General features: G+C 45.1%; 3 protein-coding genes across 5 annotated transcripts; 2 read left to right on the top strand and 1 right to left on the bottom strand.

The window, feature by feature from the left end:
- Positions 1-2,809: 2,809 nt before the first annotated feature.
- On the top strand, positions 2,810-6,297 carry gng8 (guanine nucleotide binding protein (G protein), gamma 8). Its single transcript, XM_030360487.1, has 3 exons — positions 2,810-2,998; positions 5,267-5,366; positions 5,878-6,297. The coding sequence occupies exons 2-3, from the start codon at positions 5,283-5,285 to the stop codon at positions 6,004-6,006; spliced, it is 213 nt and encodes a 70-aa protein (XP_030216347.1). The 5' UTR covers positions 2,810-2,998; positions 5,267-5,282; the 3' UTR covers positions 6,007-6,297.
- A 146-nt stretch (positions 6,298-6,443) lies between these two features.
- On the top strand, positions 6,444-12,222 carry tmem45b (transmembrane protein 45B). 2 transcript variants are annotated; one of them, XM_030360486.1, is made up of 7 exons: positions 6,444-6,905; positions 7,515-7,597; positions 8,262-8,497; positions 8,922-9,125; positions 9,459-9,643; positions 10,858-11,000; positions 11,564-12,222. In XM_030360486.1, the coding sequence occupies exons 3-7, from the start codon at positions 8,308-8,310 to the stop codon at positions 11,667-11,669; spliced, it is 828 nt and encodes a 275-aa protein (XP_030216346.1). In that variant the 5' UTR covers positions 6,444-6,905; positions 7,515-7,597; positions 8,262-8,307; the 3' UTR covers positions 11,670-12,222. The 2 variants fall into 2 exon arrangements, with proteins under 2 accessions (XP_030216346.1, XP_030216345.1); XM_030360485.1 differs by lacking the exon at positions 7,515-7,597 and having other exon boundaries at positions 6,705-6,905.
- On the bottom strand, positions 12,087-26,579 carry nfrkb (nuclear factor related to kappaB binding protein). Of its 2 annotated transcripts, none has more exons than XM_030360465.1 (27): positions 25,995-26,579; positions 25,636-25,773; positions 25,336-25,537; positions 25,081-25,208; positions 24,526-24,700; positions 23,757-23,855; positions 23,584-23,657; positions 23,405-23,489; positions 22,889-23,087; positions 22,349-22,460; positions 22,122-22,248; positions 21,843-21,920; positions 20,969-21,045; positions 20,786-20,832; positions 20,625-20,688; positions 19,981-20,155; positions 19,459-19,565; positions 19,031-19,154; positions 18,594-18,673; positions 18,203-18,384; positions 17,580-17,862; positions 17,270-17,449; positions 15,577-15,925; positions 14,792-15,198; positions 13,984-14,090; positions 13,159-13,294; positions 12,087-12,477 (listed from the first exon to the last, which is right to left on the bottom strand). In XM_030360465.1, exons 2-27 carry the CDS (start codon positions 25,759-25,761, stop codon positions 12,337-12,339), a joined length of 3,864 nt encoding a protein of 1,287 aa, XP_030216325.1. In that variant the 5' UTR covers positions 25,762-25,773; positions 25,995-26,579; the 3' UTR covers positions 12,087-12,336. The 2 variants fall into 2 exon arrangements, with proteins under 2 accessions (XP_030216325.1, XP_030216324.1); XM_030360464.1 differs by having other exon boundaries at positions 18,203-18,387; positions 25,995-26,576.
- Between the last annotated feature and the right edge of the window lie 101 nt (positions 26,580-26,680).

A 26,680-nucleotide genomic window follows, 5' to 3' on the forward strand; every position in this document is an offset into this window, starting at 1 on the left:
TCTCACACACACACACACACACACACACACACACACACACACACACACACACACACACACACACACACACACACACACACACACACACACACACACACACACACACACACACACACACACACACACACGCACACACACACACACACACACACAGCTTGCTGGGGTGTGGAAGTGGGAATTTGCTCAAACGGGAGAATATTCTCACAAAATGAAGGTAATTCAAAACAGTAAAAAGAATAGTTATTAATATCTTATTTTTTCTAATATTTACCTGACTAGGGAAGTATTTTGACTGGCAAATAAGTTATAAAATTGGATGAAACGATTTAGGTTATTTTTTACTTTGAGCAGAGCCCGGGGACACGCCCACGTCTGGTCATTGTCCATGGAAGTCTGTGATCGGCTGACATGATGTCAATGTAGTCATACACAACTATACCCTACTACTGTGATGATGGCCAAACTTGATAAATAACAGGATAACGCTTTACAATAAGGTTACATCCCTAACCCTTAACATAGCCCTTGTGAATACACTATTAGCCTACCTTTGTTAAAACCGTGAGAAAACATGGACCCCAATATTACTAGACCGTTATTCATTTATTGTTAGTCAATGCTTATAACTGAAATAACTAGTGATGATAGATGGTTAATGAATTTACCCAATTACTGTAAACACTGCAATAACAATAATTGCAAATACCATCTTCATAATCATCATCATCATCATCATCATCATCATCATCATCATCATAGCTTAATCATCAACTTCTATAAATAAGTACATATAACTACAAATGAGTCATTTTGTTGTGAAAGACATCCAGAGACATAAACCGGTTGGTTTTACTCTGAGGGTGGAGTATCCTGTTTCGGTTGGACCAATGCCTGTTATAAAAGAATCAAACTGAAAATATGGATCAAAAAGCTCTTCAACGTAGAGTAAGGGCCAACTAGAGTCAATAAAGCCTACTCAAGCAGTACATTCCATCTCTGAAAATAATGTTAGTCCAGTATTTTTCAACGTAACTGCAAAATATACTTTTCCTCAAACAATAGAGCCCACATTCTTGCAAGCACTTCTACTAACTGGTAACGTCATTAAGGAAGCAGCCTTAGCTCTCCTTTAACTTCTACTAACTGGTAACGTCATTAAGGAAGCAAACATAGCTCCCCTTTAACTTCTACTAACTGGTACCGTCATTAAGGAAGCAGCCTTAGCTCTCCTTTAACTTCTACTAACTGGTAACGTCATTAAGGAAGCAAACTTAGCTCCCCTTTAACTTCTACTAACTGGTACCGTCATTAAGGAAGCAGCCTTAGCTCTCCTTTACTGTAACTTCCCCCTTATAAATAAGCCAGGGCTACGGGGGAGGAATGCTAATGAGGAAACTGACATTAAGCTTCACAACGAGGCCACTTGCCTCCCCGCTGGCATCTGGAAACACACCCAACACCCGCCACACTGGAGGAACCACCTGCACCGCGAGGCATGCCGTGCAGCTTCGCCGCACAAACACACAATAATAACACAAAGATATGATGGATAGACAGACGGACAGAGAGGTCGGTATGTTGGAAGGTAGGTCGATGGATGAAATCGATGGATGAACAAATGAACAGAAAGACAGACAGACGGATGGATCAACAGAGAGTCATGCAGATAGGACAGTTCCTAGGTCGGTGGATAGATAGACAGAGAGACAGAGAGACAGACAGACAGACAGACAGACAGACAGACAGACAGACAGACAGACAGACAGACAGACAGACAGACAGACAGACAGACAGACAGTCAGACAGACAGACAGACAGACAGACAGACAGACAGACAGACAGACAGACAGACAGACAGACAGACAGACAGAGAGTGAGAGAGAGAGAGAGAGAGAGAGAGAGAGAGAGAGAGAGAGAGAGAGAGAGAGAGAGAGAGAGAGAGAGAGAGAGAGAGAGAGAGAGAGAGAGAGAGAGAGAGAGAGAGAGAGAGAGAGAGAGAGAGAGAGAGAGGAGAGATAGATAGATAGATAGATAGATAGATAGATAGATAGATAGATAGATAGATAGATAGATAGATAGATAGATAGATAGATAGATAGATAGATAGATAGATAGATAGATAGATAGATAGATAGATAGATAGATAGATAGATAGAATCAACAGAAAGCAGATTAGCATTCAAATCCTTGAGTTAGACTCCACACAACACCACAATAGAATCTATCTGTTCTGACGGTTATATCGCTCTGTGTGTTTGAAACAACACAAAAAGGAGAAGTGAAAAACAGTTTGTGGTTCAGTCCCATGAGAGAGGATGGTGCCACCGCTGGTTGAAACAGTATCACAGTGCAGTCAGGTGGTTGTGGAGACAAACACCTGAACCACAAGCTTACACTGCAGCATGTTATACACGCTTTAGTACCTCGTAGAATCCATGCTGATTTATTTGTAATAATTCATTAGGCCTTATTGCCCACCATCCCTGCACACACACACACACACACACACACACACACACACACACACACACACACACACACACACACACACACACACACACACACACACACACACACACACACACACACAGACACACAAACACACACACGCACACACAAACACACACACACACCGCACACACACACACACACACACACACACACACACACACACACACACACACACACACACACACGTTGACATCACACACACATCCTGTCGCCCTGGCGTTCATCCTTTGGTGCAGGAGGTCACACACAGGCGCACACACACACACACACACACACACACACACACACACACACACACACACACGCACGCACACACACACACACACATACACAGACACACACACAGACAAACACACACCGAGCCCTCCTCCTCTCCATTGGTGGCTCATCTGGCTTCACCTGGAGCTCGGGCTGGGTCGAGGGACCCAGCCACACGACGGACGCATGTGTGAGTGAGGAGCAGTGTGCGTTTGCTGTCAGTCTTGTGGTAAGTGATGACAACGATGATTTCACTCATCCTATTTACATTTGTTATTTCGATAAGTAGACAATGTTCCCTTCGTTTGGTTGCTTCATATGAAGTCTTTTAGATGGATGCTTGTTTGTATCCCTGGGGTGTAAGATTGGCAGCTTAATTGAAAACTGAATGTTTTAAATATAGTTTTTATGGACAAATGACATGAATCCAATAATGACTTTGATAATTTATTATTGAGTTTAGATGCATTATCAATTCTAGTTGATTGAGGCTCTGTACCGGTTTGTGAAAGCTGACTGATGTAGAGCTATCTATCCCAGAATCTGTGTGTTCATATTTCACGGACAGCTATGCACAGTTATTATATTCACAGGTCATATTTGATATTAATATAGTTTAGTTTAAAGTTTGAAATTATAGTCCAGATTATGCAAAACTGCCCAGGGACATCTAAACAGTCTTTGTTTTATCATCCTTCTTCTGTCACGGTGGATTCATTCCACAAACTCTGGGAGAAAAGTGTGACAGAGCAAAATGTAACAGAGGATAATTGCTAGGTGTATTTACCTTCTAGCATCTCCCCCACCCCCCTCCCCCGGGGAAATCTGCTTCAGCCAGCCCCTCCTTCCCCTCCCTCCCTCCCTCCCCTCCTTCCCCTCCCTCCCTCCCTCCCTCCCCTCCCTCCCTCCCTCCCTCCCTCCCTCCCTCCCCTCAGAGACCCCGCGCACCACTTCCAGCTGAGACCTAAAGAGCAGAAATAACAAGCAAACTGAAACATGCTCCCAGCGCTACGACATCGCCCCCGTAAACACTTGTTGGCACTCTTTGTCTTCTGTAGAGTATGGCTCAGTATAGCTAAGTAGAGGAGAGTAACGAATGGTATAGTATAGTATGGTATAGTATAGTTTAGAGGAGAGTATAGTATGGTATAGTATAGTATGGTATAGTATAGTTTAGAGGAGAGTATAGTATGGTATAGTATAGTATGGTATAGTATAGTTTAGTAGAGGAGAGTAACGAATGGTATAGTATAATATGGTATAGTATAGTATGGTATAGTATAGTTTAGTAGAGGAGAGTAACTTATGGTATAGTATGATATGGTATAGTATGGTATAGTATAGTTTAGAAGAGGAGAGTATTGTATGGTATAGTATAGTATGGTATAGAATAGTTTAGAGGAGAGTATCGTATGGTATAGTATATTATTGCTCAGTATAGGTTAGTAGAGGAGAGTAACGTATGGTATAGTATAGTATAGTTTAGTAGAGGAGATTAACGTATAGTATAGTATGGTACAGTAGAGGAGAATATCATATGGTAGAGTATAGTATAGTATGGTACAGTATAGTTTAGTAGAGTATTGTATGGTAGAGTATAGTATACTATAGTATGGTACAGCATCGTTTAGTAGCAGATAGTATGGAAGTGTTTAGCATAGTATAGTATGGTATGGTACAGTATAGTTTCTTAGAGGAGAGTATGATATGGTACAGTATAGTATAGTATGGTATGGTATAGTATGGTATAGTATAGTATGTATAGTATAGTTAAGTAGAGGAGAGTATCTTATGGTATAGAATATTATGGCTCAGTATAGTTTAGTAGAGGAGAGTAACGTATGGTATAGTATAGTATGGTATAGTATAGTTTAGTAGAGTAGAATATCGTATGGTTTAGTATCATATAGCATAGTATGGTACAGCATAGTTTAGTAGAGGAGAGTATTGTATGGTAGAGTATAGCATAGTATGGTACAGCATAGTTTAGTAGAGGAGGGTATAGTATAGTATGGTACAGTATAGTTTAGTAGAGTATTGTATGGTAGAGTATAGTATACTATAGTATGGTACAGCATCGTTTAGTAGCAGAGAGTATGGTAAGTGTTTTGTATGGTATAGTATGGTATGGTACAGTATAGTTGGTTAAAGCAAAATGTGCCAGGTTGTTATCGGCCTGTGGCCATGACGTGTGGTGCTCAGTTTCATAATCTATCTGGCCCATTGTCTCAGGTCACGCCAACTCTGTGAGGGCAAGTAAAGATATGTGTGGGATATCTTCACATGTTGTATAAAGTATACTGTAGTGTAGTTTAGTGCACTATAGTATAGTAGACTAGATTAAAATGTGGTGTTAGTATAGTACGATACTATAGTATAGTACAGATGTGCCTTAAAAAGGTACATACAAATATATAGTGTATATATATAAAGATATATAGATCTGGTATTGTATATGTGTGTATCAATCCCCACTCATCCTCTGTTTGTTCTGTAGGTGGAGCCCTCTCAGCATGTCCAATAACATGGCTAAGATCGCAGACGCCCGTAAGACAGTTGAACAACTGAAACTGGAGGTCAATATTGAGAGAATGATGGTGAGTATCAGCGTCCCGCCATTCAAACGCTCTTAAATACTAAGGTCAATATTTATCTATGAATCACATTAGAGGACAATCATTAGGTTAAAGAAGGGAATAATAATATGTTTTAAATGTTTCTTAATGCCAATACCTCATACCCTCATTCACGAATGCAACCGCACCGCACCTCCACACTCACCAACTCACTCACCCCTCTACACACACACCCTCACCACATCACACACACTCAACACACCACACCCACTGCCACTCCCCCCTCCACCACACCCATACTCACCCCTCCACACTCACCCCCTACACACACACGCTCACCACCTCACACACATTCCTACTCAACCTTCCACTCACACACTCCCACTCATCCCTCCACACACACATACTCACCAACTCTCCCACACACACCACCTCAAACACAATCACCACCTCACACACACTCACCACCACACACACACTCATCCCCCCACACACACACACACACACACACACACTCACCCCCTCCCACCAGATATCCAAAGCGGCGGCTGAGCTGATGGCGTACTGCGAGGGCAACGCTAAGGACGACCCCCTGGTCAACCCCATGGCCTCGGCCGAAAACCCCTTCAGAGAGAAGAAGCTCTTCTGTGCCATCCTCTAGCCTTCCTCGACCCCCCCCCAGCCCCCAGTCTTTGTCACCCTAGGCTCCACACGCACCTTCGTCTTCATCACCTATCTGGATCCCCACGCCCACCCACAGTTCTATAATCTAGATCTAGCAATAAAACCTTTGTGGGTGAATTGTTTTTTTGATACATGTAAGAGGTTTTTGTCGGGTTGTATTCCTCTTCAGTAGATCCATGATTATTGTTTGCATATGGGGTTTGTCCGCTAAGGAAAGGCATTGTGTTCATAGCTGTTCAAAATTGCTGCAATAAAAAGGTCAGTAAAATGGGTGTAAAGTTCATTGAAAACCCGGTCTCTCTCTCTCTCTCTCTCTCTCTCTCTCTCTCTCTCTCTCTCTCTCTCTCTCTCTCTCTCTCTCTCTCTCTCTCTCTCTATCTCTCTATCTCGCTCTCTCTCTCTCTCTCTCTCTCTCTCTCTCTCTCTCTCTCTCTCTCTCTCTCTCTCTCTCTCTCTCTCTCAATCGACATACTGCCCATTTTAAGGTTATACATTAACTCCTATCCACTGAAGATCTCATGTTTGCGAAATAAACATGACATCACTGGCTCTTTCACTTGAAACCCATCGAGAACCAGTTTTTTTGTATCAGATATGCTCCATATGTAAATTATTGTATTCATATTTAAATGCATTCAACTTAATGTGCACAGGTAGAGCCGCCCTTGTTTTGCTTGACTGTTAGTAAGTTTCATGAAGACCTCAAGTGTCGCAGAACAGCAATGTAAATGAGGGGCGGGGCTATGGGATGATGTCGCCTGGAGCGTTCAACAAGCGTGCTCACTGGTAAAACCGACTAGTCCTGATACACGCGTTCACCTGCCAGGACTGTAAGAGACATTCATACCAATCAGGATACAGCAGCAAAAGGAAAAGGTAGAGTATGTATTTATTTTGTGCCATTATCAAAATTGCCAAGATGTAAATAGGACTTTTTGTTTTATGGATGAGATGGGATGACAGTGATAGGATTTTATGATTAAATACAGATATAATAAACATATACATCTAAGGGGCAAATATAAGAGAACAGAGAGTTTTTTAAATGTTCCTGCATATCATTTCTAATTTATTTATCAAAAAAACAAAACTTAACCAAAACAGAAACCAACACAATAAAAGCTGTCTTATTTAGAAATGTGAGAACTTTTCTAAATAAAGCTGACAATTAATCACACAATGTAACCCTGAGCACCATGTAACCAGGGATTAATCCAGAAAAACTTGTCTGACAACCTATTCTAGTAAGTTTGGTAAGGGACACCACAAGGAAGAAAACCATTAAATAAACCAAATTATGAAATATGCAATCTTATTTTACTTTTAATTTAATTATTATTATTTATTAATGTTGTAAATGTATCAACAATTTATGCATACTTCTAGGTGTCTATAAGAAACAAATAAATCTCTCTATACTTATTGAGTTTTGAAAATCCTATCCCACTCAATTTGAATAAATTGTTTGTTTCCAACACAAACAAGGAAGTAGCAGCTTGTCAGTGTGTACGGAATGACACAGCACCGTCTAAAAGACACCAGATGACTCAGAATTAAACATTGTTAAGGTTTGTCATCCTCCCATAATTAATTGAGGGCTGGGGAATGAATGAATGCAGCTTTTGTTTGGAAGGCTGGTGGATCATCTGCAGGCCTTGAACATGCTATTTGATTAACATAGACCTTAAGCAATGTATTCCTTGAGGAAATCAAGCTTAAAGATGCTCTGGCTCTTAGCATCCCACCCCCGTTCTGCTCGTTGTGTACGCTCCCAAACAGGGTCCCTGGGGGGGGGGGGGTTATTAACATATTCACCTCTCTATTGCCTAATCTTTTCCCTATATGGTGGGGACTTGAACTGCATAATGGACCCAACCTTAGGCGGTTCAAACTCCAAATCCCTGTCCCCGTCCAAGGCAGCCTTATCAGCGTTCACGACCCAGGCTGGGAGTGCTCACCCTGGCTGGTTATTGCCTACATGTGAAAAGTCATTCCGATTTTAGAACAGATGCTTTTTTTGTTTGCCAGACTGTCCTCTGTGGTGGAGATCATTCAAACTGTATTCTAACCTAACTCAGAATAAACCTAAAGAGTTAATTGTAATTAACTGAAAACTGAAGTTCTCCTCGCTCCCGAGAGGCGAGGTCGTTTTTTTTTTAGAGATGAAGCCGTAATATAATTAAGTATCTTGTGTGAATTATGATATTAACCATGGTTTCCTCTTCCTCCCAGGGTCTCCGGGGGGTTGGTGTGACGTCTTTTCAGGCCTATGTAAAAGATGGCCAACTTTGGAGGACATGCCATTCCGGGCACCTTCTTCCTGCTGTACGGCCTGTGGCTGGCCGTCAAACACACGCTACGCCACCGCTGGAGGAAGGGCAAGACCCCCGGGCGGCCCAAGGCGCCCACCTTCCTCAGGAAGATGGAATATGTCGAGGGGGGATTCATGATGTTTGCTGCATTTGTCGGTTAGCCGTCCTCTTAACCTAAAGTGTTTCCAAAACCTGTTGGTCAGGACCCCACTTGGGGTCACCTCATTTACGAATGGGGTCACCGTAAACGTTTGAGCCATAGATATCTGATAACCTTTTAATAGAGGTCTTGTTTAAACAACCACAAGACCACAAGGATTTGTATCCACAATTTAATTAACGTGCTGCGAATCCCTATACACTGGCTGGGGTATTGATATGATGGGCAGATGTTAATGAAATTAAAACTATGTGAGTAGTAAAAACGTGAACAAAGATAAGAAGTTCTAGAATTGTTAAGACCTACAAACGGGGCCAAAAGCCAGTCTAAAGTGCTCGTATAGCTCCGTCCTCCTCCTCACACTCTCTCCCCCCCCCCCCTGACTCCCCTCTCCCCGTGGTGTATCCCCCTGGGCTGCAGGTATCATGGTGGAGCAGTTTGTGGTGGACGGGCCCCACGCGCGGCTCTACAGCGGCGGGGCCTGGGTGAAGCTGATGAACTGGCAGCACAGCACCATGTACCTGTTCTTTGGCATCGCCGGCTTCGCCAACGTCACCAGCTTGATGAAGTCCATGCCCCTCGGCATAGATCGGATGTCCATCTCTCTGGCACTGTTTGTCGAAGGTACGGTGTATGGTTGTATAGTATGACATTATAGTAAACTGTGGAGGTAGTACTGAATAGTACGGTTGTACCGTACAATATATTATAGTACAGTATATTATGGTTTAATATCTTCGAGTACAGTGTAGTATAGTAGGATATATAGTATACCATGCAATATTATGGTGCATTGCTCTAGAGTAGAGTACAGTATAGCAGTATACAGTACATACTGTACTTTAATGTACAGTATAGTACAGTATTACAAATGGCAAAAAAACACACAGGAGATCCACAGTTGAGTCAAAGCTCTTGGGGTATCCCTGACGTCCTGTCTCCCCCGTGTCCGTTCAGGGTTCCTGTTCTACTATCACCTGCACAACCGGCCCCTCCTGGACGCCCACGTGCACACGCTGCTGCTGGTGCCCGTGTTCGTGGGCTCGGCCAACGCCATGCTGCAGGTGTTCCTGAGGGACAACATCATCCTGGAGCTGTCCCTGGCCTGCCTCTTCTTCCTGCAGGGATCCTGGTTCTACCAGGTACCAGAAGCACATGTAGACACACCCTACTTGTAATGAAGACACTCGCCCTTGTGATGAGGCCACTCCCCCTTGTGATGAGGCCACTCCCCTTGTGATAAGGCCACTCCCCCTTGCGATGAGGCCACTCCCCCTCGTGATGAGGCCTCTCCCCCTTGTGATGAGGCCAAACCCCCTTGCGATGAGGACACTCCCTCTAGGGATGAGGACACTCCACTTGTGATGAGGCCACTCCCCCTTGCGATGAGGACACTCCCTCTCGGGATGAGGACACTCCTACTTGTGATGAGGACACTCCCCCTTTGGGATGTAGCCATAGGGTCGATTTACCCTAATTAGTCCCTTTAGCCTAGATTTACCATATAGTCACTTCCTAACCTATAGTGTTGCAATAGGGTCAATGGGTCAACTTGTGATGACACAAAGGTGTAGATTTACCCTGCATGGTCACTTAGCCTAGAATGTCACTACAGGGTAAATTTATCCCACTGGAACGGTAACCCTGTAGTGACATAGTCAAAAGTCCAATTGGTGATGTCATAAAAGGTTAGATTTGAAGTGGCTTGTAGAGGTCCAATCACCATCACACAGCGAGGTCCAATAGCGGCCCCTTAAAGGGGACTTATTATACCACCAGGTGTGAGTGTGATTAGCCTTACAAGCCGTTTCGAAAATCTGCCTAATATGACATCACTAGTGGGTGTGTCCACCTAGATCTGTGCTGGATAGATGAGCAATGTTTACTTCAGTCCACTGGGTAGGCTGGTAGATAGATCTATCCAGCACAGATCTAGGTGGACGCACCCACTAGTGATGTCATATTAGGCAGATTTTCGAAACGGCTTGTAAGGCTAATCACACTCACACCTGGTGGTATAATAAGTCCCCTTTAAATACAGCTCAACATCTTTTAATTATCATTACCTTGCAATCTGTTGCAAAATAAGCAAGTGTTTTTTTGGTGTACTTTGAGTGATACTTTTTGTGTATACAGGCTCAACAGCAGCTGACATGTGGTAACTGTAACAATGGGCATTGACATACTGGTCTGGTTAGGCTGGTTATTCAGGATTCATCATCTTCATGCATTCCAGATCCAAAATCAACATCCAGTCGCACTAAAACATTAGCATCAAGCTGCACATACTGTCTGAAGCTAAATCCCACCTGTCCCAGGTTATTCATTCGTAACCATGCCTTTACCTTGTTTTCAGATTGGATGTGTGCTGTTCCCTTTAAGTGGGCCAAAGTGGGATTTAACGTTGCACAACAACGTCATGTTCACCACCATGTGCTTCTGCTGGCACATAGCCATGGCCCTGCTCATCATCAGCATTGTAGCCCTTCTGGTTTGTTCGTAAGTAGCACAGACAAAACATGACAGTGTCAATGGCTCAAAGATAACAGAAATCTTCCCAAAGCTCTTGAGGTTGCCAACGGAAATAATTGATTTGGGGGTTTACTACCCTTAATTAGCTTTTAACAGGTACCGTACAGACTTGAACTATTGGCAAATATAAACGTTGAGTTTAACAAATTTACAAAGGGTATTTTATAAAGGTGTAGTTTATTTTTGTCTGTCAAAAATTGGCCTCGTATTTCAAAACAAAAGTTCAAAGCTCATGTTTTGCAGGCAATAAATATGTATATATTTATATATTATATATACTGTATAAATGAAATATTATATATACTGTATATATATTATATAAATAATGTATGTGTATCTACATACACATATATATATATATTTGAATAAGCACCCATCAAAAAGACTTCGAAAAAAATACTTTGATGTTAAATATTAACTGCATTGAAATATCTCAAAGTCTTTGGTTAAGTTATTTATTTGGTAGTTTGTCTAATAACTAATTATTAATACCTTTCATTATGCTGGAGAATAATTGTTTGTTTCAACAGAATTGTGAAAAGAGTGTCTGGAGAGAGCAGAAACGTGGAGCTGGGCATGAGGAACACAACCAACTCCTCCCAGAAGGCCCTGCTCGACGACACGGACGAAGATTAACTTACACATGCAGATACATTATGAAGTAATAATGTGTTTGTATCCATCATATATTTAAAACGGGTCATATATATTTTCAATGTTTCACTGTTATGAAATTGCACATAATTTTACAATGTACGAATGTTCAACTGAATACCTTAATGAATGTAAGACTGGAACGATTTACCATGAACTGAATACAAACTATAAGCCACTGTTAGATGGTAAATGACAAAAGCTCGGCTAGGCAATATAATGACCTAAAAACATTAACCTTTTTTCATGTTTTTTATGGTTTGATTACTATTTCTAAGTTTGCCAAATCTTATGAAATCCTGAAAATATGTCAAACTGCACATCTGACAATAAACTACTTCGATAAGAAGTTCATGTTGGAGATAAACAATCCTATTCCAGATAAGCACATACACTGACTCACAAAGCAAAGCCTTTTATTAGCATTGTACAGACATAACAACAAAGAAAACAATTATATTAACAGTGTCTATTGTCCTTATTGTACGATTTCTTCCAAAGCGGAGTAAGTGTATTAAATGTTGTTGAACATAAATTATCCAAGGAGTGGTCTTTGAAAAGCCCACAGAACATGTACACAAATGAACCAGTGGACTCGGTTGTTGAAGTGTTCATTAAGATCTCCATGGGGGGGGGGGGGGGGGGGGGCTCATGGTTGAGGGGCGGCCGAGGGGTCCGGCGGACATTTCAGCGAGGGTGCGGTGGTGACCACCACGGTGGACACAGATTTAGGAGAACCCGTCGCCACGTGCTGCTGGATCTGCTGGGTCTGAACGGTCTGGATCCGGACCTGGACGAGGGTCGAACACGTTTAGGCTGCAGCACCTACTGTATCACGTAGGTCTGCCACTACAGCGAGGCGGGAGTGGTCTTTTCACCTACCTGGTCAGCGTAAGCATGGTTTGGTTTATAAATTAGCTTCAATAGTTGTAACCTTTGATATAGCTTGTGTGTATAAGTCACATATAAGCATGAGCTAATATATGCTGCTTAATTAGTTTATAAGCGCAAGCTTTTTTTTGTCAAACTATCTTATAAGCATGAAATCATACAAACCTATGTTATGAGGTGGCTTATGTCAGCTGAATAAAGGTTTATAGGTACAAACCTTTTAGTTAATGCTACAAAGGTCCATTGTAGCATTATATATAGACTCGCTTATAGCCTGTAATCAGCCTACATTTATTGCGAACACAAAGATCACCTCAAGCATAAAAATGGTGCAATCAAGTCACATGATGCAAATCCGTGTATGCGTTGTGTACGCAGGTCAAATACATTTACATATAGCACCTTTCATGTACAGAAGTCCCACAATTCTTAACGGCTCAAAACAGTTCATCATATCACCCAGCCACATAAGCATGGTCACATGACGTGAGTCAAGTCAAATGCCCTGGTGAGCCCAGGTCACATGACGTGAGTCAAGTCAAATGACCTGGTGAGCCCGGGTCCCATGAGGCGGCCTCACCTGTGTGGCTTGACCCTGCTGCTGCAGCTGCTGCAGCTGCTGGGCGGTGACGAAGCTGACCGGCTTGTTCCCGGCCATGAGCTTGGTGCCTGCCGGCATGGTGGTCAGGATGATGTTCCTCCCAAGGCTGCTGAGGCTACACACGGGGCCACGCGCACGCACGCACACACGCGCACACACACACACAAGCAGGCCTGAGTCTATGGGTTTGCGTTTACCTGTTCGCCTAGCGGCCATCTTGATCTAAATATGTGCACGGTGAGGGGGGGGGGGGGGGGGGTGAACTTCAGTTGGCCTTTAATTCAGCACCAAATGTGAATTAAAGGCCATGCTTATTTTAGCTGTATACTTCTCCTGTTTGTGTATTAACTTTAATCTTATGTCTATTAGGGTATAAAAAAAAACATTTTCCTCTTGACTATCTTGGTTCTAAACGGTAGCTAGGTGGCGGAGGCCTTTGGGCCAGGAATGGGTTAAGCCTTTTATTCTTATTTTCTTTTTTCTTTTGCCTCTTATTCATAAAGAAACACCACTTAAGGTCACCGAGAACAGAGCTTGGAGATGATTGTAACTTTGTTGCTCCTCATTTGTGTGGACAGGTGAAACTTTTGGGAAATGCTGACCTCTTTGCCCCAATGTGCTCATGGCCACTGCTGTTCAATATGCACTGAGGCCCAATCCCATTTCTACCCCTTACCCCTCCCTTTTGTTTTGAAGGGGTAAGGGGTAGAAATGGGATTGGACCTGAGTGTGTGGACTAAGCCTGAGCCTCGTGGACAGGGACGGGCTCAGCCGCGGTGGGCTCCCCGTCTCCTGTGAGCTCACCTGGTGTTGAGGCTCCCCTTCACCATGGGCGAGGTCACCACACTCTTGGTCTTCAGCGGCTGGTTGAGGACGGACAGAGGCACCGTGATCCTGGTGGGCAGCTTACCCTGCGGGGGCGGAGGGGGACGCGTCTTATGTCGGGTATCACGCTGCATGATGAGCTTATCAGACACAGGAGATACACCCAGCCTCTTCTAAAAGGCCCCGCCACACCCTAGCAGTGACAGAGTGTATTAACATTGTGGGTATGCATTTAACAATCGGGACTACTGGGCTAGGAAGGGGACAGTAAGAGACAGCTGATCAGCCTCACAGGTCCCCCTATACACGACATTGGCAGTAGGGCTGCTCGATTATGGGAAAAATCATAATCACGATTATTTTGGTCAACATTGAAATCACGATTATTCAAACGATTATTTTTGAGTTTAAAAACATGTTGTATTTATTCAGTATGTCTCTCTGAATTCTTTTTTTGTAACTGAGAACTTTGAAATTTCGCCTTAAAAAAATACACAAAATGGTCAAACATAAAATGTTCCAATCTAAAATGATAAACAGATATGTATCCAGCTGTTCTGCCCTTTCTATAAAACATAAAAAAATAAAAAAAGTACATTCGTGATCGTTTGACGCTAAAATTGAAATTGTGATCAAAATTAGATTAATCGCCCAGCCCTAATTGGCAGCATCCACCCTTTGCATATAGTGACCCAACAAAGTGCAAACAGGTTAGCTGTATGTAATCAAACATCATCACATCCCCTAATGCCATCATTTAAGTTCTTCCAAACCGCGTCCAACTCACCGCCTGCGTGGTCACCACCGTGGCCGTGACGGGCACGTGGCGCACGGTGCCGGTCGCCGTGCCGATGGTGAGCGGCGAGGCGGACACCGTGATCCCCTTGGCGCCGAGGGCACCGGCCGCCGCCATGGTCACCGTCCCGGGGCCGGCCGACACCGTCAGCGGCTTGCTGCCGGCCATGGTCGTCATGGTGATGGTCTGGCCCTGCTTGTGCGGGATGACCCCCAGGCCGGGCATGATGCGGATGGTGGCGGCGCCCTTCGAGTCCCCGGACGCCGACGACACGTGCGTGGAGAAGGTCCTGGTCTTCTGGTCGCCCACGGTGACGGCCAGCGTGGGCATCAGGCGGATGGCCGTGTCGGCCGCGCCCGCCTTCAGCAGCGAGGAGGAGGCGTGGCCCGCCTTGAGACCTTGAGACAGCATTGTTCCGTGGTTACCGGGGGTCAACGTCTCCCTGTTTCCCCCCCCATGAGTGCCGAGGCCCTCCTGTCTTTGGAGAGCCTGGGGGAGGCGGTCTGATGGCTTACACGAACGTCACCTTCGCTTTATTTATTATCTATATTTATTAGCAGATGCTTCCATGAGAATGTCCTTGATGGTCTGAATTCAGATATGGATCACTAAGGGGCAGTTGCAGCCTAGAGACGTTTTGATCAAGGTGGGAGGCTACAGGTGGACATCGGGGATTGAACCAAGTACCATTCAGCTGGGAAGTAAACCCCCTCGCCCCTACACTACCCCCCCCCCCTGTTGTGTTGATAGTCGTGATGATGAATATGTTTTCCTACCAGCTTTCCCGGCCTCCGTCACCAGGCTGGAGAGTGTGGAGGAGGAGGAGGAGGAGGAGGAGTGGGGCGGGGTCACGTGCAGCGTGGCCGAGATGCTCTTCCCCCCGCCGTGGCCGGCCGAGCCCAGGAAGTCCGGGGAGAGCTTGACGGTGGCCACGGGCGACTTGGCCAGGGTGGCCATCATGTCGGGCGTGATGCGCAGCACCGTCTGGCCCTTGGAGTCGGTGGTGATGGAGGAGGGCGGCAGCCGCAGCACGTCCTTGCCCTGGATCCGCAGGTTGGTGGCCGTGATGGGGATCCCGCCGCCGCCCACGGACGTCTTCACGCCCAGCTGGCCCGTGATGGACACCTGTCGGCACAAACAGACATACAAAACAAAAGGACAAAACACATGCATGAGAACTGAGGCACAAACCGATCGGCCCCAGTGTCGAGCGGTCTTCTGAGGCTTTGGCTCGCCTTCCCACGGGAAGAAGTGTGAAGCACCAGCTGGGTTTGTGTTTGCTTTAAGCTAAATCACGGCGCCAGATTCCCTGCCTCCAGCGACACGATAGGTCGGAACAAATACGAAGCGAAATGTTTAATCACGCCTGATTTGTGAGACTGATGCTACATTGGACCGTCGGTTTCAACACACTCTACCGTCGGTCTTCACAGTCCATAAAGGCTTAAATTTCCATTAAATTACATGAAATAGTTCATAAAATAGAACGAGATCGACGGAGAACCCTCTTAGGCAGCATGTGGCTCTACACGTCAGTGTGCTAACCAAGCAGCTACGCCACGTAGCGACCCCGGGTTCGACTCCGACCTGCGACAACTGCGCTACATATTAATTCCCTCTCGGTCTTCCCAGTCTGATATCTAGAGAGAGTTGACCTCTCTCAGGGACGCTCGTGGCTCAACCCACTAATGGACATATTCAAAGAATCAAGCAAAATCCACAAAGAAGGAAATGTGTGGGCAGGATAGAGGCAGAGAGCCGTGGGCTCTCGGCATCATCAAACGTGGCCAAATGGTTTCACTTGCAAATGGCTTACGGGTGGCTCAGGGAACAGCCTAAACACCGCTTTAGACAGTCTCTCAAAGCATAAGGTAATGGACACCTTTAGAAAAAACACACGGTATGCACTGAGGAGAGATGCTGAGGGGATTTAAATCCCAATGCAAAAAGACAATAAAAACCGAAGAGGAAAGGAGAAAGACCAAAGTTACCTTGGGGCATATTCCCTCACAACCTAAGAAAAGGGATTTTTTTCTAATGGAAAAGAATATCCAGGCACTGGCTCGACGACCGCGTCAATGAGTAGCAGAGACCCACGTGCACCAGTGCGCTTATTTGAGAGTTAAAAGCAGAGCACAGCACAGCACTCCATCAGCTTGATAGCAGTGTAGCAGTACGACTTCATTATTGCACTAATGGATTTCAACATTATCATTAGGACTTATATGAACAACCAAACACTATGTTCTTCATTGTAATGCTAACGATTAGATCATTGGTCATTGGCTTCACAAGGAGAGGTTATTCAAATGACATATTTCTATAGTGATATCATGTGGTTCAGTACAAGGACCTCGGATTTCATGGGTGAAACATGAAGACATTCCCCAACTGGTGGCTATCTTCATGGGCCTCCTCTTCTACCCCGGTCTGTTGTGTACACATGGGGGGGGGGGGGGGGGTGGGCACCTGTTTGATGCTCTGGCCGGCCATGCCCTGCAGGAGGGCGGGGGTGACCAGGGTCTTGGCTGGGCTCCCGGGGGACCCGGGCCGGGGCTTGGCCACAGCCAGGGCCGACACCGACAGCGTGGTGGGAACCCCCATGGGGCTGCTGCCCGCTTGGCTCCGTAGCGGCAGGGACACCACCGTCTGCAAGACACGCGTTACCTAGCATCAGCGACGGTGCCGTCGAGGCATGAGGAGATGCACCCTTCAGTTTCCACCGGAGACCACCTCGCTCCCCGAGTGAAACAGACACCCTCGTCTTGAGGGGGCGTACCTGTGAGAGGCCCTTGGTTCCCAGGGAGACGGGCACCCTGATCTGGTGGGCGGTCTGGTGCAGCAGGGCGGCCTGCGGGCCCCCGACGGCGGGCTGGGCCGACACCATGCGGACCTGGGGCAGGGCCCCGGTCCCCAGGTGGCTGACCAGCCGGGCGGCGTGCTGGTGGGAGGCGGAGAGGGAGGAGGAGGAGGGGGGCTGCTGGGCGGCCGCGGAGGCAGCCTGGCTGCTGGGCAGCAGGGAGCCCAGCTGGGGCATGGAGGGAGGGGCCACAAGCAGCACCCTGGAGGGGGGGGGGGGGACACAGCGGCAGCGGGTGAGTGGGGGAGGAGGAGTGCTGCCACCCGCCACTTGGGCGTAGCGGAAGCAAAGCTGTAGCATAACTGTGGCACAGCTCTTAGAGCTAGCTGTCGCCGACTCTTAGACAATGTACCATAGCTGAAGTATAACTGCAGCAGAACACATAGCATAACTAGAGCGGGCAATAGCATTGCTGTGGCATCCTTGCAGTACAATCCTACGTTTTTTAGCACTTGAAAAGAAAACGAGAAACATTTGAGAAACCAAATCATAACATCTATTATTCATTTATTATTAAAGGAGTATTTTATTGTTCCACCGACCCTGGGCTGCTCTTCACCATGTCCGGGAGCCCCGTCTTGGTGGGGGTGCCCACTGTGGAGGGCAGGGGAGATTTGGGGGTGCCGGGGGTGCTCGGGGTGGCGGGGATGGGGGACATGGGACTGGACTCCAGGCCGCCCTCCAGGGAGCCTTGGATCTTACCGCCAGGCTCTTTGCTCCCAGACTTCTGCAACATCATCATCACTTTGTTATGTCATGTGACTCCATGTTCACGCCTCGGTGAGGAAGAACACACACCAACACCAGGGCTACAGATCAAACATAAACAATGCAAGATACGGGAAAGTGGTACGACCGGATTTCCTCAATCTAGCGTGTGAATCACAGAGCATGCAGACTAAACCGCAGCCTTATGGAGGCTCTGGTGCTCACCGGTTTAGGGGCGGGTTTGGGTTTCTGCTGAAGAGCTTTCCTGGCTTTGGCTGCGGCGGCTTGGGCCTGGTGAATACGCTCTGGAGGACAGAAGAGAGAAATCAGGGAAACAGGTGCTGGAAGACTAAATGGTGTTGGCCTGCCCAGCCTATGTCAACTTACATAGGCAAATAGTTTTCCCTAAAAACATATTGTCTGGGAATATTTGATGGTGACCCACACAATTCAAGTCAATTCTATTGACATAGTCGGTCGATAACCACTACTGACACTGCTGTTGTTTACATTATGCATTAACCTTTGTCCTACTCCTATTGTGTGTACAAATACACGTTTTCAACTCATATTACCATCAGTACTTTTGCTGCGACAGCGTAACTTCCAATCTGGGATTAATACGAGCACATCTTATCTGATCCTATTCTGATGCGTCTCACCAAACTCCTCCTGGCTGCGGTCGCGGTGCAGGTAGATCCACAGCTTGCGTCCGATGTCGTACTTCACACACGGGTCTTTCTCGTAGTGCAGCCGGTCCAGCGCCCCACTCACCACCGTGTTCACCTACAAAATGTCAGAGAAAACTAATTTGATTATTATATATTTCTATAATAATTATTCATTATAACTCGCTGCATTTATATAGTGCTTTCACGACACTGAAATCCACTCTAAAATAGTGAGTGTGTGTATGTGATGTTAAATAATTACTATTTAGCCATTCAGCTAACACTTCCATCCAAAGCTTATAGAATACAGAGCGGAGGTATCCTGCTGTTTACCTTCCTGTACAACTATTTCCGTGATTGCCTTCCTCTTATCGGCTGATACAAATACAAAATCACACACACAGCAAAGTGGTTCTGACCTGGGCGCTGGTGACATCAGGGGCTAGGAACTGGGAGTCCTTCAGGAGCTCACAGATCTCCGCCCGGGTCCCCTCTCCGTTAGGAAGCCTGGCCGCTGCGTCTCGCACTGGGGACAACAGGAGAGGAGCATATCCAGAAATACAGAAAGACATAAAGAGAGCAAGCTGGTTGTTTTTCATAGACAGCACTTGAAGCACTTGCCCAAATATGAAAACAAAAACAAAAGAGAATCTAGTTCTAATTGTGAGTTTCTTAGATGGCAATTGGACTCCGTTTGTACAGAACACCAACATGGACCTGGAAGTTATATCGGTCAGCGAGGGTAAGGATGCCTTGACCAAAAGATGTGTCGATTAAACAGGATTGATTCATGAATGAAATTCCACTTTTCCAAAACACATGACAGAATAGATGAGATTCAACGTAATAGTCATAACAAAAATATTATATTAAAACGTGGGCAGAGATTGGTGGTAACAGTGGGAAGGCAGCACTTTATCCACTCCGCTATCCCATCTTACCCAGGGACAGGATGGTGACGTAGGCAGGCCGGTCGGATCGTAGCAGGGTGTGCTCCCGGGCCTTGTTCAGGGACATCTCCTTGTCGAAGACCCCTTTGACGGGCCCCACCACAGACTCGAAGCCATGCATCCGGAAGGTGAAGGCCTTGTGTGGCTGGTCGTAGCGCTGTTGTTCCTGCAGGGACAACAGTCGTTATTGTGAACATCCATTTAGGTCAATTTAATTAAAAAGCCAACGTATTAGACCAAGTTCCACATGGATAGTCCTGTCTAAAAGAGGCCCTTATATTTGGTTGAGGCCAGGAAGGAGGATCACTTAACCCAAGAAGGTCAACTGGTCAGGACTCCATTTATCCAATGACGTGATCTTGACGCTGTTCTTCAGAGAACATTTCTTCAGCCGTCTGGGACACTCTGTTTGAGCAGTCGAGTTGAATTTCGATTGTGTATCATTATTCACATTTTCTGTTAGTAGAAACCTCTGTTGTAACTCTGCCCAACTGTTCTTTTTATTTTTAGAAACTCCCGTTGAGATTTGGTAGTCACTCTGACTGCTTTGGTTGTTCAGCCTCACTTGGGAGTCGCTTTGGATAAAGGAGTATGCTAAACGTCTTAATATAAAATGTAAATCCGACATTCCCAACCTGGATCTGGAAGACGTGTCTCTCATCTCCCGTGCTGGGGCGCACCACGTAGTCCGTCCAGCTGCTGGGACACGGGAAGACAAGACGCACGTCACTGCTCATGCCCTTTGAAACATAGGACTGTATTGAATATGAGTGTTGCTGTAACCTATGACACGTACACCCTAGGCACGGGGGAGGTTATCTCCGATAGGTCTTCATGCTCCATCTGTGAAAGAAACAAGAGACGCTCTTATTGAATAATACTTATGGGGAAAGTCATAGGAAAGCAGTTTTTTTTATATATTTTATATTCCCATTGATATCTCCAATAGAGGCTCCATGGCAAATGTTGAGTATGGTACCTTGACCACCAGGTCCTTGGAATCGATCCACAGCTGACACAACGCACTGAGGTCCTTCTCTGCATCTAGACTGGGCCCTAAAAACACAGGATCGTCAGATAAGATAACACCGATTTTTTTTCCCGTCAACTGATCAAACATCAACAAGGAAGAAATAACAACAACCATCTACAACCACAAGCTGGGAACAAAATTGCAATAAGAAAAAGTGCAATAGGAAGGTCTTTGAGGTCAGTGTTTTTCAACCTGTGCTATGAGTACCACTGGTGGTACGTAAGGGTACTGCAGGTGTATGTGGGATTTAATCCTTGAAATAGATCAATTTACCATCATAGAAAAAATAATATGGATAATATACTAATAAATAAAAAATAAAAATATTGTTCAGTGAATATAGTATTAGGACATATTATTAGGGTGTTGTATCCTACGGTTATCACTGATCAACTGATCATTCTAATCAACTGATTACTGAACTGCAATTATGTAAACAACACACAGGCATTTATTTATTAATTTATAAATATATTTTTGGACGTCGTGAAAAATTTGTGTTTCTTCTGTGTCAGAATTACAGAAGATAAGAATCACGATTCTTTCGGGAATATGTTTTTCTTTGTTGCTAAATAAACACACTGGGACCGTAAGCAGTGTGGCTGAGTATTTCTTTATACAGTTTCCACTGGCCATAGACAATAATAATTGTGTAAAAACGGGGCACTGGAACTCTATGCTGAACCACTGCTTGTTTATTACCTATTTTTTATAATCTGAGGTGGTGAGGTTCTTGAGGGTCAAAGTCCTCTCCCAACACTCACTGTACACAACGGTTACGAAGCAGTGCTACAAACAAACAAACAAACAAACAGCCTACCGATCCACCTCCACTGCTGGGACTGATCCCCGAACTCCACGTAGGGAGAGAAGCCGGTGGGCAGCGTCATCATGCCATCTGGGATACAACCAGCAGGGGGAAATAATCAAACACATGGAGCCAGGAGCAGCAGCTAGCTCGTAACATTAAGAAGCTAAAGCTACCATGAGCCACCGCCACCAGGGGTTAAAGGGTTGTATGTCGAGGGTGAAATGCATTGCGGTTAAGAGGATAATCTACAGGGGTAGGAGAGTGAAAGAAGGTACAGAACAGGCTGACCTTTGGCTTCTCCAGCGAGGAACTGCAGGGCAGGAAGTACTAACTCCGACCAACAGGAAGCAAAGGAAAACCAGGGGTTGAGGGAGGTGGCGGGAGACAACTGCCATGTTTGAACCTTCTCCTCGAGCTGGAAATAAAATAAGTAAAAAAGAAAAGGTACAGAAAACACTACAACGTAAGCATTTACATTACAGGTGCATTTCTGGGTGTCGGGCCCTGCCCCCTACCAGAGAGGTACTGGATAGATTCTCTGTCTTCATGATAGACTCCAGCAGGTTGAAGAAGCTGATGGAGATCTCCTCCACCACCGCTGGGCTGCTCTGGCACTCCTCAATGACCCTGGAGCACAACAACTTGTTACCTCCTACATTTGCAACATTGACGTTCTTATTCAATGATGAAAAAGCAATGGCGTTAGAAACACTAAATGTGTATAGAGTATATTCCTATAATTGTGATTTATTTACTGAATTTATTAAGTAGGCCAATGTTCAAAAAGAATTTCAATGCTGCAGTAAATTATCATAGTCAATATAATGCTGCATATATTATTTCATATTTTCTAACTATAGCTGTGTGTGTGTGTGTGTGTGTGTGTGTGTGTGTGTGTGTGTGTGTGTGTGTGTGTGTGTGTGTGTGTGTGTGTCAAATTTGTGTCTATGTTACACTGTATTAATGAACTATTAAGCACTGTGTATACTACCGATAATTCTTGTTAATATAACATAATACTGTATGTAACATCAGAGTAAAGGCAGGCAGCTCACTCCTCCTTGACGTTGGCCAGTGGCGGTGGGGTGGGCGTGTCAGGGAGAGAGGGGACGTGATTGGCCGATAGAGCCGCGGCATCGGAAGTCATGAGGGCCTCACACGGGTCCTCAGCCTCCAGCTTCACTGTCGTCCTCAACCTCTTCTTCCTCCTCTCCTCTTTGATCTTCTTCTTGGGCAAAGCGAGGTCAAACAGAGCTGGGAGGGGCAGAGCCACACGACGAGGTTGAACATTTTTCCTCCAACATCAAAGTGTGTTGTTAACATGTGTTTGATGTTGTAACTACTGTGTCATGCTTCCACTACCAAGAAATCGGTGCTCCGATTCTGATCGCTACTCTGCCCAGTTGTTGTTGTAGAAACAACTACACTAGGTTATGCAGGCAGCACTATAACTTTTATTTTCGTGTCTGTAACTGGAAATATAACTTAGTCGCCTCACTTCCGAGTTTGCTTTGTATAAAGCGTATGCCGAGTCCCTAAATATAAATATAGAGTTGTTATTGTTTACTTACCCACAGAGGAGCCCTTCCGACCTATGTTGACCCTGGAGAGCATGTTCCCCAAGTGGATGTCAGAGGTGACGAGGTCAGGGTGGTCCTGGGGGAATCAGGTCGTAGAACATGAGGGATGAGGGGGTCTGCATATTAAAGATGAACTTACGTCAGCCGACTTGTTGTCTAGCGTTACTTACCGGATGCCTCTTCCTCTTCTCTCTGTGGTTCTGGAGCATGCTCTTCAAATCCTGCACGCCTAGCTCGGGTTTTTCTGTCAACAACAAGGAAACCCTCTATAAATACATGCGTTTGAGGAAGAAAGACACATGATCGAGTTTTGATTCCGACTCGAGGGTGAGGCAACACTGACCGGCGGTCTTCATGTCCTGGGTGGAGAGGCTGGGCAGGACGCGGAGGGGGAGGCTGGTGGTGGGAGAGGAGGGCGACTGCGGCGCTGGAGGCCATGACTCTGAAAAAACAAGGCACCATAACACTACTTCAGATTTTAACACATATTTTTTACCGATATTGTTGACGTTCCTATACAAAGTAACTTACAGTGATGCATTGCAATATAAAGAGCGGCAGGAGAGTTAAATACTGTCAAAATAATAGCATTCAATCTGAAAACCTTTGTTTAAAGTTTCCCTTTGTCAGCCTTGTTCATGATTGTTGAAACAGGCACACTTTACCATGACATCTGATGTCCTCTAAAACAAAGGCTGAATAGCTTTCCACAACCTTTCATGATCTGGTTCGATCGTTTTGTTGTACTGGAAATGCTATAAATTACATATACATGATATATAAGAAGTAATATAGCAATATGCAAAGTATACACAAACCATTCACACAAAATGTAAATGTATGTGTCTCTCTCTCTCTCCCTCTCCCTCCCTCAATAGGTTTTAAATATCAAGGGTCTATCTTATAAATGAAAGGTACTGTGCAATCAATTAATATTTAAGTATTGTTTAGTTATAAACAATACTTAAACAAATATTTTTAATATTTTTAAAACCAAGGTACCATCAAGAACCCGTTTCAGCTGCATGTCATCTTCAACCCCACTTTCAACATAATAGATTTGATTTCTCCTGTAGGAGACGAACACAGATTTGACGGAGGAGACCACTCACCTCCGTCGTCGTCAGAGGAGGCGTTGCTGTCCCCGCACTCGGCCTTCACCTCCCTCAGGATGCGGCCCACCCTCCTTCGGATCCTGGGCTCCTGCGGCTCCAGCTGGCCCCTGGGGTTCAGGGGCCGCTTCTGTGGCACGTCCAGCCCGCTGTGCACGGCTAGCTCCAGGAGATCCTGCCGCGCAACGGAAAACACAAAAACAGAGGACGCTGTTAAGCATTCACATGTCGCAAATACAACAACAACAACAACAACCAATATTAATACTATATTTTTTCCAGCAGCATAACAATTCTTATGGGTAACAACAGAAAAAACGTAACTGCCAAACATAAGGTCATAGAGAGTTAGTACTTCATAGTAAAATTAGGCAATAGTAAAAGCTTCTTAATATCAAGTGTAATCTTAAAGTAGAAAAAAATAAATAGTAGCACTCTGCAAATGGCGACTATAGTCTTTAAAAAGATAGATCCCAATTCCACAGTATTACAATTTTGTACCACTTTGGTGCACACAGCACTTGTCACTGTTAACAAGTGTTGGCGGTCGTTTACCTTCCTGGAAACAAGGATCTGCTTCAGTAGTCTGTGGTAGTACTGCTGTAGAGAGTACAGACGCCTCTTTCTCTGAGACTTAGCACACAGCTGCCTGTACTTCACCACCTCAGGATTAAAGTAGCCATCTGGTTTAAATGATACAAGAAAAATAATTAATAAACACTCCCATAACAAATAGTAATATAGAACGGTGTGTATGTTTATGTGAGACTTGGCAAGTGAGATCATTATATTATATTAAATAGGCCGCACCTCTGAATAATCTCTGAGCGAGATGAAGGGGATTTCCAAAGTTAAAGCTTTGGTTGTTGAAAAGATTACTGACGGCACTGTCCTGCACAGCGACGTTATTCCCTGGGAACTGCGGCAGAAACTGACGCAGGTGGTGCCTCTGGGAGTCTGACAGCACGTCAGTCCATGTGCTCTCACTCATCACGGAGAAGAATACGTCAGGCTGCAGGGAACACAGTGTACAATCGTATACACTTAGAATATATCAACATTTCAATGGCTCACAAGCTCTACAAAGTAATTAGAAGACGAGTAACTCACGTCCTCAAGCAGATCCTCGGGTAGGCTCACCCGACAGTTTCCAAGCATACACTCCTCTGTGATTTGCCCGTTACTTTCTTCCCTTGTACCAAGTGGGTCTGTCAGTATGTGTGCAAGGTCGTCCATGCTGCCCTTTCGCTGGGTGACGGAAGACAGAAAGTTGCTCATGCATTAAATAGGGACAAATGACCAAGTCACTACGTAAGGTAAACCAGATCTGATCCAAGTGCTCTCCATGCACCGATCATCTACGTTTCACCCTGATAACTTAATAACCCCAAACGATGTATAATTAAAAAGTAAACTTACTAAATAAAGAAGAGCCAAGACTGCATAAATGTTTAGCTTGGCATACTTACATGACCCGTGCAGAAAAACCTTCCACAGTAAAGAGGCTAGAATAGGCTCAGAGTCGCGGCGTTTTCTTATTCAACAACAACATATTAGGCTGAATGTTACATAAATGTGCATTCACAATCAAAGGTGGAATAAGCGAAACGACTGACGCTTAAAACATTTTTCTTCCAATGATCTTAGTAGTGCACACAGAACATTTCGAGGAACGGATTCTCCGCCATACCACTGTCTTCTTCTCCAATGATAAACACAGTGTGGTGAGGCTCTACCGCCCCTATGGGTCAGCTTGGGCAGTGCACACTGCATTCAGTGCTGTGGTCGTACTGTTGGCGGCATGTAAAACTCCAATAGCATCTGTCTGCGTCCTGCAAGACGGAGGCGTAACTTGTACTAGGAGGCGTAACTTGTTATTTTCTAAATCGCGGTCCATGCGAGATCTTTCTCTTTTCGCGGTAAACAAAAAGCGTTGTAAATCACGGTTCACCGAGATCTTCATTGAAGTCGGGTCTTCCGATATTCATGACGGTAAGTAAATTTAAGGCCTAATATTTGAGGTCCAAGTTGCGGTCATTTATGTACCCGCGCACCACTGCTACATACAGATCACTTCCGCGATATAGAAAAGTACTAGACACGCCTCCGACTACAAGTTACGCCTCCGACTACATGTTACGCCTCCTAGTGCAAG

This window comes from Gadus morhua, chromosome 7 (genome assembly GCF_902167405.1).
Source record: "Gadus morhua chromosome 7, gadMor3.0, whole genome shotgun sequence".
Taxonomy (NCBI): domain Eukaryota; kingdom Metazoa; phylum Chordata; class Actinopteri; order Gadiformes; family Gadidae; genus Gadus; species Gadus morhua.

Coding starts and splice junctions, on each gene's coding strand:
- gng8 (XM_030360487.1), top strand. CDS start 5,283: ATGTCCAATAACATGGCTAAGATCGCAGACGCCCGTAAGACAGTTGAA. Junction 5,367..5,877: donor TCAATATTGAGAGAATGATG/GTGAGTATCAGC, acceptor CCCTCCCACCAG/ATATCCAAAGCGGCGGCTGA.
- nfrkb (XM_030360464.1), bottom strand. CDS start 25,761: ATGGACGACCTTGCACACATACTGACAGACCCACTTGGTACAAGGGAA. Junction 23,658..23,756: donor CCAGGACATGAAGACCGCCG/GTCAGTGTTGCC, acceptor TGTTGTTGACAG/AAAAACCCGAGCTAGGCGTG. Junction 22,249..22,348: donor ATCTATCCAGTACCTCTCTG/GTAGGGGGCAGG, acceptor TTTTATTTCCAG/CTCGAGGAGAAGGTTCAAAC.
- tmem45b (XM_030360486.1), top strand. CDS start 8,308: ATGGCCAACTTTGGAGGACATGCCATTCCGGGCACCTTCTTCCTGCTG. Junction 9,126..9,458: donor TCTGGCACTGTTTGTCGAAG/GTACGGTGTATG, acceptor GTGTCCGTTCAG/GGTTCCTGTTCTACTATCAC. Junction 11,001..11,563: donor GTAGCCCTTCTGGTTTGTTC/GTAAGTAGCACA, acceptor TTGTTTCAACAG/AATTGTGAAAAGAGTGTCTG.